The sequence below is a fragment of the Ixodes scapularis genome, unplaced genomic scaffold, assembly GCF_016920785.2.
Source record: "Ixodes scapularis isolate PalLabHiFi unplaced genomic scaffold, ASM1692078v2 ptg000065l_1__unscaffolded, whole genome shotgun sequence".
NCBI classification, from domain to species: Eukaryota; Metazoa; Arthropoda; class Arachnida; order Ixodida; family Ixodidae; genus Ixodes; species Ixodes scapularis.
This window is the reverse complement of record NW_024609904.1, coordinates 113,373-125,601: the sequence shown is the minus strand read 5'-3', so window position 1 is coordinate 125,601 and position 12,229 is coordinate 113,373. Positions and strand designations below refer to the sequence as shown.

The 12,229-nt window shown below is 41.8% G+C and overlaps 1 protein-coding gene across 6 annotated transcripts in view; it reads left to right on the top strand.

Annotated features, from left to right (window-relative positions):
• LOC120849306 (zinc finger protein 501-like) overlaps window positions 1–12,229 on the top strand; it is a 58,664-nt gene that overhangs the window by 17,464 nt on the left and 28,971 nt on the right. For 4 of the 6 annotated variants that reach the window (XM_042287635.1, XM_040221516.3, XM_040221513.2 and 1 more), the window contains one exon: window positions 1,357–1,467. In XM_042287635.1, coding sequence (XP_042143569.1) covers window positions 1,440–1,467 — 28 coding nt within the window. In that variant the 5' untranslated portion in view covers window positions 1,357–1,439. Of the gene's footprint in view, window positions 1–1,356; window positions 1,468–6,271; window positions 6,317–9,264; window positions 9,544–12,229 lie in introns of those variants that run through there. The other 2 variants (XR_006076933.1, XM_042287634.1) reach the window with 2 other exon arrangements.

The window sequence follows — 12,229 nt, the reverse complement described above, 5'->3', positions numbered from 1 at the left end:
CACTTATTAAGTTTGTTTCTCGCGACCACCCCCAGGGTATTATTTCCGGCTTCTGGTTGGCCACATTCGAATTTGTGAAGTTGCCCTGGAACACACCCAGCATGCTTTCGGCCAATGGCGCCTCCTCATTTCTCTGCTATACTTCCCAATGAATGGCCAAACTCACTACATACACGACTCTGGTCATAGCGATTTTTTGTGTCTTGCTTCGCCGCAGCGCACCTGCGTGCGAAGGTGAAAGCACTTCTCCAGAGCAAGACGCAACACAATTCCTGAATACAATTTCGGCTCGTATATATGATAGACCGCGATATCCTGGCAGTACCTTTTTCCAGCTCGAGATTTAGCAAGGATTCTTCTGTAATGCAAGAGCATTTATATGCACTCTTTTGTATGTTTATTTATTTCTGCCAACTCATTTGTTCGGCTATCACTTTTCTGTAGATGTGAGTAAATTACAACTAAATTGGCAGGAGCAGTGGATGGAATCTCGGGAAGGGTTCTGCGGGATTGTATTTAAGCTTCGTTCACATGCTGTTTTTGTTATGAAGTTCTACACGTAAAATGTAATTGACGTTCATAATCAAGAGACAAGTGATGTGTTTTTTATCTGAATTATAAATTGCAGTTTTATAAGAAACTCTAGAACTTGAAGAAAACATTAATTTACGTGCTCAATATTGTCCTATTTCAGTGGTATTCAGTACCTAAAATAACCATTCACAGCAGTTCACGCTGTCCTTCATTACTCACCTTCTCGTGACCCTGTCTGGTGCTTCTCCATACATCTAAATGCTAGTTTTTGTATTTGAGGGACTCACTCCTGTTGTGCAATTGATGCCAACAAAGGGTTGCACCTATATGCGAAGGCAATGTAGATATTACCTTTTAGTTGGACATGCCGACATATTAATTGTAGCATAATGTTTGCATTGGTATAAAAAAAAAATGATGCTATAAAAATTATTTTTGCTGCTCCAAAATTAACTCTTGGCTGCTCCAAGAGCTGGTCCAAAATGGCCCAGACCAATCGCATCACTGCTATCGGGTTCCAGCCTTCTAGTTATCTCAGATTTTGTATCGTGCGAGTCCTAACTCTTTTAGCTTTTAGTATTTTTACCGTACTGGCAATGCAAAACGGAACGGGTTGTTTTGAGACACCTTCCAACTCTAAGTCGGGTGGTAACGGCTGGCACCTATTACTAGGCACGGAGGCATTTCCTTTCCTCGTCCATTCATCATAGTTATACTGAAATGACGAAATCCTTGGTGTCTCTTGTGTATTACTCTCATAGGTGTCTGAGTAGCTTGTGTGCTCACTTTGTTCTTAGTTACTGTCATTGCTCATTGCATCAGGTTCCTAGCATCTCAAGTGGTCCCGTGCGTCCCTCTTGATCTTGCGAGACTCCCTACGAACCTGACCTTGGGCAGCGATTGGAATGGAACCAATTCAGTCCTCAAGTCGTGGTGAGTTTTTTTTGTTTGTTTGTACCTCTTTTATAAACAGAGGACAGTGAGGGTGTCTAGATTACAGGCAGTCATATTCTAAAGCAGTGCGTCTTGTACAGATGTCCACAGCCTCCTTGGAGTCTGTGCCGATTCAGAGATCCTCCATCAGGAGAGCAGAAGGCCCAGATGAAGATGTGCCGGATGATTCGGTGTTTCTTTGAGGGGAGGGAGGCAAGCTGTGAAATTGAATTTGAGGAGAGGTTAATGTCGGCGGCGAATTGACTTTGGGGACGCTAAATGTTGGACTGCTATACATCAGGGGTGTGGAGATAGAAGACGGGAAGCGGGATGTTTACCAAGTACTGAGCTAATGCCAGAAAAGAAGGAAGAGGACAAAGTTAAGAGGGCAGCGAAGAAAGCTGAAAGAGATATGAGAGAGTTGAGATTGGAAAAGAAGCCTACTATGCAGAAACATTTGGATTAAGAAAACAACTGTTTTCACAATTCAAAAATAAGTTTTCTCTCTGCTTGGCAAAGACGGGTATTGAGAGCCGGAACTTATAGATCAAGATCTGAGGAGACAGATATGAATTGTGCACTATGGGGACAGGCGAAGGTTACAGCCTAGCATTGTAGGTATGAGTCTTTTACATACCGAGACTAAGTCAGACTTTTTTGTTGCTTTGGAATTAGAGGGGTTGGAGAAGGAATAAGTGGCTTCCAGAAGGTTAAGCGAACTAAGAGTGCTGGAGAAATGGTGAAAACGGCTTATGAAGGTGACAAAAAAAAAAAAAACACTAACAAAATTTAGTTATAATTTAAGCAGAGTGGCTCAAGGGTTTGCTCGAATTGAAGTCCTCTGTCCCAGATTATCCATCCACCCAGGATAAAAGAAGATTGTTAAGCCGAGAATCTTTACCTTTAAATTTCACACAATGCTGTCTTGTTGGTTTCCAATAGCCCGTCTCCCATTTCCGGCTGGTTTCCTCTAAAGCCGGAGAAAACCGGGTGGCAGTGGTCAACTTGTAATGGTAACCGTTACCCAGGGAGCCACTGCTGTCATGGGCTGATGACCATTACGATGAAAAAGGCACAGCTTGCCGCCTCTGTTGGGCATTGTTGGCATTCGTGGTGCTCAAAGTGGGGCAAGTGTACCATGTTATCATGAGTGGCACTTGAGTGTTTTGCCCTGTGGACCCAACAATGAGGTAGAAGGGCCTGGAGCATCTTAAAGTTTATTTTTGCCCAGTGGCACCAAGTATGTGACATAACAAGATTTCTCCTTTTTGAAGTTTATTTCTGATTGAAACTGGAGTGTGTTCTTATGGGTTTATTTTTTACCTTAAATCCAGAGGTTTCTGGAGATTTCATTCATTGTCTACAAAATTCAGAGTTTCCCTTTTAATGTTAAACATACTTAGGGTAGCTGCTCCGGATTTCGTGAAGCCGTGGCCCTCTATAGGAATATCATATTATATATCTATGTATTTCTTTCTGCAGGAAGCATCCTGTATTGGATTTTTTTGAACAATTTAATTTATTATCCTTCTGCTTCTGCACATGTCGTGTATTTCCCTTCAGATCTATCCTATGATCATAGTCTTTTATGGCATACTCTACAACCAGGGTTTTGCACTTCCAAACAGCGAACGAAAAATCCTGTTTCCGCACACTGAACAGCTGCATATTTCCGAGCATCGTCCTCTTGTCGGTCTGAAGTGGTTATGTGAACTTCATAAGTAAACTTATTGAAGATAATAAAAAATGTATAGGGTGACCTAAGTCACCAGGCTCGGTCTAAAATGGACCGTAAAAATCGACGCCTGCACATAGCCATCTAAGCTTTTCGTCAAAGGCGTATTTCACACGTCGGTTTTTTCTTGCAAAATTAGGAAGCTTAGCTCCCTTTCTGTAAAATACAGGGCCAAGAAACTTGCCTGGGTCAACGATGGACCGCAATGCAGACGACGAAGTCGAGTTGCGGTTCAAGTTTGGCGTGCGAATTGATAGATGGCGTCACGAGCAGCATCGGAAGGTGCAGCCGACCAGCGAAAGAAAGCAGACGACACGCAGATAAAATCTGTTGGCAGCAAAAGTGGCCAAGTTTTGCTTTTATTGTCCGCATTTATTTTTTATCGAAAGGTACATTACTAAAAGCTTTTGTTCATTTTAATAAACCATGGTGGATACGAGCCGTCTTGATAAGAAGGTGGCGCCATCTATCAATTTTAGATCGAGCCTGGTGAGTGGTCACCCTATACTTAATTACTGAAGATTTGACAACAGAAATAAAGGGCCGATAAACCTTAAAGATTTACATCATAAGTAAATGAACACCCAAATTATGTAAAAGATGTTCCGCAAATCTTTTCCTGGATTTTTGTCCTCGACAGGCACGTGTATAAGTGATTTGGGAAAGCCTTAAACAAATTTCCGATTTTGAAGCTGATTTAAATAACTTTGTTCCTGATTCTTGGATGCGGGCCGTTCATCGAACGACAATTCATAAAAGGTAACCCTTAGCAGGGGAATTCGTCACAAAGGACAGTTCGTCATAAGCCGATTCGTCGCAGGGACAACATGTCAAAAAACCGGAGATGATGTTTGAAGATCTTACCCGCATACTAGCCTTTTCAGCGTTCAGTCGCTTTCGTTATTCAGCTTTTCTGTAGCATCCTGTTTAGAAAGTTAAGTCATTTGTTTTCTTTTAAGATGATAAACATTTTACTTCACCTTAAAAGCATAGAATATAAAATCTTCTGGTCTCCTTTGTAATCCACCTCCACGTTTTCTCAGTGCATGCGTGACACAGACAAGTGCGTGACCGAAATTTTTGCCATACCTTTTTTTCATTAGTGACAGATCTGCCAAAATTGTAGTGGACGAGACGTAAGTCTTCAGTATCTATTAGAAATTAGTAAGCCTAATTTCTTGTGTCAAGAAGAAAGTAATTAAATGAAAAAGGGAGTTGCTGGTAATTGTATGCACTTGGAAGAACTACCATAATATACCGAAGAAGCGCATACCCCAGTTTGACTGAAAACTCGGTTAATCTATTAAAATCGGTGAAAACCGAGATGGCGATCAATGGAGAGCTTCGAAGGTAGGGAGGGTGATTGAATCAGAGAAAGCACATTTATTTTCACATTATGGATGATGGGGCCTTCCTCATCATTTATCCTGTAAAAATAAATTAAGCAGTTCCTATTCATTGTCACTGAACACAGACGACTCTTCTAACTTCTGAGTCAGTGCAGAATAGGGGCCAATGCTCTCATCACAAGTAGTTTTTCCCTCTCGATCGCAAGAAAGCGGATATCCCCGTCATCGTCGCTGCCGGTCTTGTGGCTGCTGCAACGGGGTGAATATTTTCAGTTGATGCTGTCACTTTGAGGGTGGGTGCTTAACGTATGCTTCGCAGAATTCCTAAGTTTGGGAGACGTTAGTAGTGGGCACTTCTGCGGTATTTTACGGTATGCTCGGTAAACATCAGAAATGATACAAATATTAGAAATATCTGTTAACAGTTTGACGAAATGTCATAGTGCACTATGTGACGAATAGCCCTGCTACCAGTTGACGGGAGACGAATTGTCATTCAACAAACGGTCCTACAGCCGTTCCTGACACATGTATTTATTTATTTATTGTACTATTTTATTACATTAAGGTGGCAATTTGGGCCAGTTGATTCATGATTGAAGATAGGTGCCGAAAAAATAAGGACAAGAAGAGACGTAAGCACTGGCGCCAGTGTTTACGTCTCTTCTTCTCCTTGTTTTTTCGGCGCCTATCTTCGATCAATTTTATGTATGTTTTTGTGAGGGCTGGACAAAAACAATGTACACAGGGGCATGTGGCAGAACTATGGCAATTACGCACACATACCATGAAAATGTGACTAATTAAGTAGCTGCCGTGTCAAGTAGAGCATTAAATGCTGTTTTGTTCTATTGGACAGAAAATCACCAATTAGCAAGGGCAATGTTATTTTGACAATTGAATTGACTGGCGTCTTGTCGGGCACAAACCTGAACGGGCAGGCTATGTTGTTCATCTTTTATAAGATAATTTTCGCTTAGATGCACTTTTTTAGGCCAGATTCGATCTGAGTACGAAGGTGTGTACAGATTATAGTGAACAATTTGGACCACTCCTTTCTGCATAATTCTTTGCCTGCGTTGCATTGCTGAGTATAAATAATGTTGTTTAGGAAAGCGAGAGTTGTGATTGCCGCTCAATGTTTCTATAAAAGGAAGACTGAAAGGGCTCGTTCTATGACTTTCGTGACATTTCGAAAATATTATTGCTTTTAGCTCAGTTATGTCGTGATAAATAATGTTCAACTTATTTTGTAAACTATATTACGCTATATGGTGACAAGATGCCCTTTTTGCGCTCTATGCACTGTAATTAATTGCTTTGTTCAAGAGCACAACTACGATCCAACTTTTAATACTGCGACACAAAGTTGTACCAGTCGCATGTATTTTTGTCAACCTACCACAGTTCGTGACACTCTTTCAATTTGGGTAAAATAGGTGTGACTGAAATAAACAAATGGATGTTGAATCATATAAACAGAACGTTTAAAATGTTAATCCAGATTTGTTTTTTTACTGTGGCGTAAAAATTAAGCAACATAATTTCCTATTTTTGATACCTGAGAGTAAAAGTAGATTTTACGAATGATAAAAAGAAAACTATACGCATAGTTACTGGTATCGCGGTGAAAATAAAGGCTTTTTCCAAAACAATGCGGAAAATAATTACAAGTTTAGCGTTCCGAACCGGTTTGAACCATTGTCTTTGCTCCTTGCAGAACTGAACCGAAAGCCGTCAACCCGAACCCAAAGCACCAAGGAGCATTCTGCGAATGTAGTTACATGCGCTGCATCTGCTGGAGTCTGCAGCAGTTGCTGTTTTAAAGCAGAAACCCAAAACAAATATGTTATCTTGTTTGTGCTTTTGGGAACGCTTTATTGTGGTCATTTACTTCAAATCTTTTGTACGGAGAAGGCGAGCATATGGGGCGTCTTTATCTACACTCCCAGCATTCTCGTTGATTCTAGGGTAATTAAGCAATACCTCTATTACCATGCCTCGCATCTCTATTTTGTTCTACGTTGTCGGTCCTTGCGTAGCTTCCACACTGGATGACCTGCACTATTCTGCACAATGCAGCACAGAATAGTTGACACCGAGTATAGCTGTATATGCCACTGCATTGTGAACTAAATGCTTGTACCTTGGCAAGGGTTTAACAGTGCTCGAAACATTTGCAAGGACGAATTGACAGCGGACATTGCGTTCACACTCACCGTAGCTGACAATGTTACTCCGAAGATTACGCATTTGTTTACTTTCCAGCGAGTTCCAGACCTGCCTTTTTGTGTGTTTGCAGCTTGCCTTCAGCTTGGCAAGAAATATTTCTCATCCACTGGTTCTGAACTCGATTATAAGAGTGGAGAAGGGGGTCGGTGACCAGACGTGTTAACGCACCACAGCTCGGATAACGTGGATGAAAGCTCGTGCTATAGAACCCGGGAATCTGGGGTTTAAGGCGAGACACTGGTTCTAAAATTGACTTTTTTATTTTTGCAGCTATTCTAATGAAAATCACTGTGCATATGTGCTTCTTGTTCCTCAATTTAAATATGAAATCAGTTTTAAAATATCTCAAGTAGTTCACAAGTTATTAAAAATAGCGTTGCCTAATTTGGTAATTTCTTACGGGTCGTTGAGGCCATTACCAACAAAAAATATTTTTTTTATTAATGTAGATGCATAGCTAAAGGTCTGTCATGCATTATAAAGCTATTTAAAATTTCACAAAATGACAATATTATATAAAAAATGGCTAATTATGCCAATTATGACATTAATGAGGTCACATTATTTATCATAATTTTTTTTTTGAAACTCGAGACTGTAAAAAAATAGCTTTACTCCGTAGTCCAGTCCTTTCTGAATAAAACGGTATCAAAGTTTTCAAAATGCTACGATAAAAACCTCATGAAAACTCTCGTAAGGCTAAGCATGTTGACAAAAAACACGAAGATGAGAAAATCGAAGTTAAAGTTTTGACATTGAACATAGAAAATTTTGTGAAGAATGATAAACAATAATTGCCATCAAGGTGTAGTGTAAGTCTTCCTGAACATCTTGACATAAAAATGACGTAATCCATTCATGGGAACATTAGAAAAAAAATACGAAAAAAGTAAAGAATTAGTGAAATGTTTATAAAATCACACTGGGAGGAAGTGGGTTATCCAAAAATATTTTTTGTTTATTGGTATGTCTGTGATTTTTTGCATAGACATGCAGTTTACTATGCTTATTCCATAACTGCAATCAGATTTCAGATATTTCTTCTTTGTCAAAAGTTATCAACAATATAAAATATTAATTAGCTAATTTGAGCATGGGTTTTAAAAAAAACCTAATAAAATTTTAATGCAAAAAAAGGTATCACTTGCTTCCTAAAGAAATGCCATACAAGCTAAAGCTATTTTTATTTCTTTAGCACAATATAATCATGTAAAAGAATTAAAGTGAACAGAAGTCATATAATAGAGGCTATAAGAATGGCTAATAATGAAATGCCAGTTCTATATACCTAAATATCATAATAAAAGTAGCTTTAGCTTGCAGTCTAGTTCATTCAAAAGAAAATTGTACAGAGTTTATGAAAATCGGTTGAGCGCAAGTGAATCAAAAGCCTATGCTGGAAAAAAAAAAAAAAAAAACAAAAACAAAAACAAAGCTGGGGTAATAGACTTCGAAATTTGGATATGCATAAGTAACAATGTTTTGATGGGATGCCTTTGGTTAGAATTGCATACTAAAAGAGACACGGGTGGGGAAAGCAGCCCCATATGTAACAAAAAAAAAAACTGAAAAGCCCTGAGGGCTTTTTTAGTTTTTTTTTTTTTTTTTTCCCTAGGCATCGGCGAAGTTGTCGAATACGAACTTGATCCAGCGGTAGAGCGACTTGCGCATCGGCGAAGCGGAAGGTTTTTGTTGATGCGGAGGTGTAGGCACGTCTCCTGTTTCTGTTTAGTCTCTGCGTGTTGAGTTTCAAACCGGCGTCCCCAACCATCGAAGTGCGCAGAACGAAACAAAGAACAATGGCGCAGAAAGGAAAAAGCAAAGCTAAACAAAGAGGAGGTATCAAAATATTTACACGAACGATGCGAAGAAGACAGGGAACATACGAAATACTAGTAAGCACAAAGAAAACACTGAAAATATCGATAGAGAAAGTGGAGAAATCCGAATGTAACGTGCGTCTCGAAGGGCGAAGCGAGGGAAAGCAGACGACGCGGGAGTCCGCGGAGCGACTTGGACGTCGCGCCGGGGAAGCCAGAAGAGGAAGCGCGCGTCTTGGCCAATGAGAGAGCTGCGCCTCGGAGGAGCGCGCGCTTTGCCCAATCAGCGCCTCTCTTGCGCTGGTGACGACCTTTCGTCCGGCATCGATGACGCCACGGCTTCGAGGGGTACGCCGCTTTGGAGCGCGGGAAAAATAAGCGCGGGAAACCAGCTTTCGAACAAGACCAAGATGGCTGCAATCGGTTGAGCCGTTGCAGAGCTCAGACGGCTTGAACTTTGTTGACATTTCAGAGTTTAGGCTTCAAGTCGGGTCTGTCAACGCTTACAAATTGTCATTATTTTCTTATTTAGAGATTGAATTGAGCATTTATATTTTGTGAGGACATACTCTGGACTATATAGACCTCAAAATCGTGAATTTTGAAAAATCACATTTTTCGCGATTTTTTGATATTTTAAGACCCGCGTCTCCCCTTAATACCCGTCTCTGCGAGTTTCTATCTGGGCGAGCGTCGTGCCGGCGTGTGGTCGTGTGTCTAGCTGTGATACTATACTCGCAGAAATTCTGATTTACGGTGGAGACGACAGACACCGATTGGGGCTCGCTAACCTCCCGCTCACTAAGCGTTCAACACGATTACAGTTACGGGAGCCTTGTGGGAATCGACTTGGCTTCAGTGAGGCGGCGTTTGGCGGGTGTCCTTGGAGCCTGATCCCATTTAACACTTCGTATGGAACCGAATCAGTCTTCAAGTCACGGTAAGTTTATCGTTTCCACCTTTTTAATAAACGTTTTCGATGGCTTTGCTACGGCCAGTCTTAGTCTAAAGCTGCTCTTGTACAGCTGACCCCAAACTGCTAGGGTCCGTGCTAATTCTGAGATCCTCCACCAGAGAGGCGTCCTCAGTAGGGTCCAAGTAGAGTTCCTTTATAGGTAGTCATAGTTGTGCGTCTGTTTTTCATGTGCTTCTGCGCCGCTATTTGCTGACATCAATCATGTGAGGAGCAAAGAATCCTGCCCCATGCATTAAAGACTGCTTGCCAATGTTTCACGCACGTGCGCCGGCGTATGTTACCCTGCTTTTGCCTTCTCCTCCTCCTTCCCTGTTTTCCAAGCAGGACGATGTGCGCGGTGCCTCTATTCGCCGAATTCAGTCACGTGAGCGGCCGCGAACAACGGAGCACGGCTTTTACACGCGCGAGAAGTGGCTGTACCGCATCACTTAAAATTTCAAGATGGCTGAACGCGCAACTCTGGCTCCTGTAGGGATCCTATACAGAAAGTTCAAATCCTAGAAAAAGGTGTGCACGGTGAAAAGGGTTGGGCTTGTAGAAGACGAGAGCAGCAAACTACGAATTTTACATGAGGTTCATGGCAGTGGTGAGTGAATGTTGGGCAAGTTAAGTGTTAAGTTCCTATACTTTGTATTCCGGGCACTTCTGGCCCCTTGACAGGGTTCAAAAATTCGTTCCAATTTGTGTCTTTGTGGCATGCTTTTAAGAGGCAACATCTTGGCAAAGTTTTTTGTTCTGTAATTCAATCGGTGTTTTGTGGTGTTCTGCGTGCCCGGTGATTAGGAAGATTCTATAGTGGTGTGTGGTTGATTGCACGGCTTTGATTTGAAGATCTCCACGATATAAAGGACTTCGCAGGCCTTGGCCGTCGAGCGTAGCACTGGCTCAGTTGTGGCCAGTCGCTTCGAATATGCATTGAATTCACGCAAGCACTAGGAATCCTTTTTTTACATATATCTAGGTTGCTCGCACCTGACTCTTCCAGTGAGTAGAGAGACTGCCATGTAAAGATTCATTGAAAGAATAATTTATGTCTGCCACTTCCAAATGTTCAGACAATGAAAAATACAAATAAATTTGCATTTTAGTTTGAGGCATATGCTGCCTTAGGTGCCATGCAATAAAAGTTGCTGACTATTTTTAAACCCCCCCCCCCCCCCGCCCCCCATATCATACAATAATATATATATATTTTGTTAACGCAAAATGTTTTTACTCAAGAGATTTCAGGTGCTTGCACGTTTGTGACCAGGCAGCTTATGTGACGGTCTTGAACAAACGCCACCTGAGAAACCGAGACACTTGCAGAAAAAAAAAATGAGTAAACTTAGGGAATGTACCTGGAGAGAACTCAGGATTGGGATCTTTCAGCGAAGAACTGAACCTGGAAATTCACAAGGCGGTTTTTGCCTGATAACCTGAGAGCCGCAAGAGCTTTCTCTTTTATGGCTTGCGATAAAGTGTCTCTACATAAAGCAAGAAATGAGAAATAGCATAAAACTATTGGTACTGTTGTGTCTTCGAAGACATTTATTCATCTGCCCGCACTTCGCCATTGCTCGTGCTGAGTCAACTCAAAGTGCCATGTGCGCAAGGTTATGCACGGCCACCACCCCGTGCCATACAAATAGCAGTCGAATCTCCTTATTCTGAATATGATAGTTAGGCCTTCTTTTTCTAACTGGGAATAATTCTTTTCATGCTCATTCAGGGTCCTGGAAGCAAAAGCTACTGGCCGCTCTGTTCCATCTTGAAACACATGGGACAGGGCCACTTACTCCATATATGCCGGTGCATCGCATGCAAATATAATGGGTGGACGTGGGTCAAAATAGGACTGGTGCTGACGTCACAAGTTTCTTTAGAGAGTCAAAGGAGTCCTGACAGTCTGTGCTCCATTCCCATGCTGCATCCTTCTGCAGTAGACAATTCAGAGAATACAGGGTATAGTTGCCAAGTTTGGTAGAAATTTGCCATAGTAGTTACCAAGCCCAAGGAATGAACGCAACTCTGCCTTGTTGCTTGGAGTGGGTGCATCTCGAAGTGCAGCTACTTTTTCCTCCATGGTTCGTAGACCATCCTGACTGATCACATGACCAAGGTATGTAACTTCTGTTTGGAAGAATATGCACTTTTCTTTCTGAAAATGCATTTCTTTTTCTTGTAATCGTGTTAAAACCGCTTTTAAGTTTCCAAGATGCTCACCCTTCATTCTGCCTGTCACCAGGATGTCGTCCAGATAGCAGGTGGTCTGCGGACAACAACAACGGTCTGTGTCCGTTGTCCTGTTGCGCTTTTTAATTATTGTGAGGTACTTCCATGCTGCAGGATGCATTTCCATCTATAGGTAGGCTTTTGAGAGGTCTAGCTTTGAGAAAAACTTCCCTCCTGCCAACGTTGCAAATATCTCTTCCATCCTGGGGAGTGGATAGTTGTCGACTTGTAGTTGCCGCAGATTCTTATGTCTCCATTCTTTTCGACAACCGGCACGATGGACGACGCAAGCGTGCTGCTATCCACCGGGGTTAGGATCCCTGGCTTTCAAAGCCATCAGTTTTTGAGAGATTGGTGCCCTCAGGGCGTGGGGCACTGGTCCTCGCTTGAGGAACTTCGGAGTGTACCCATTCTTTAGCTTGAGGTGAGCTTCAAA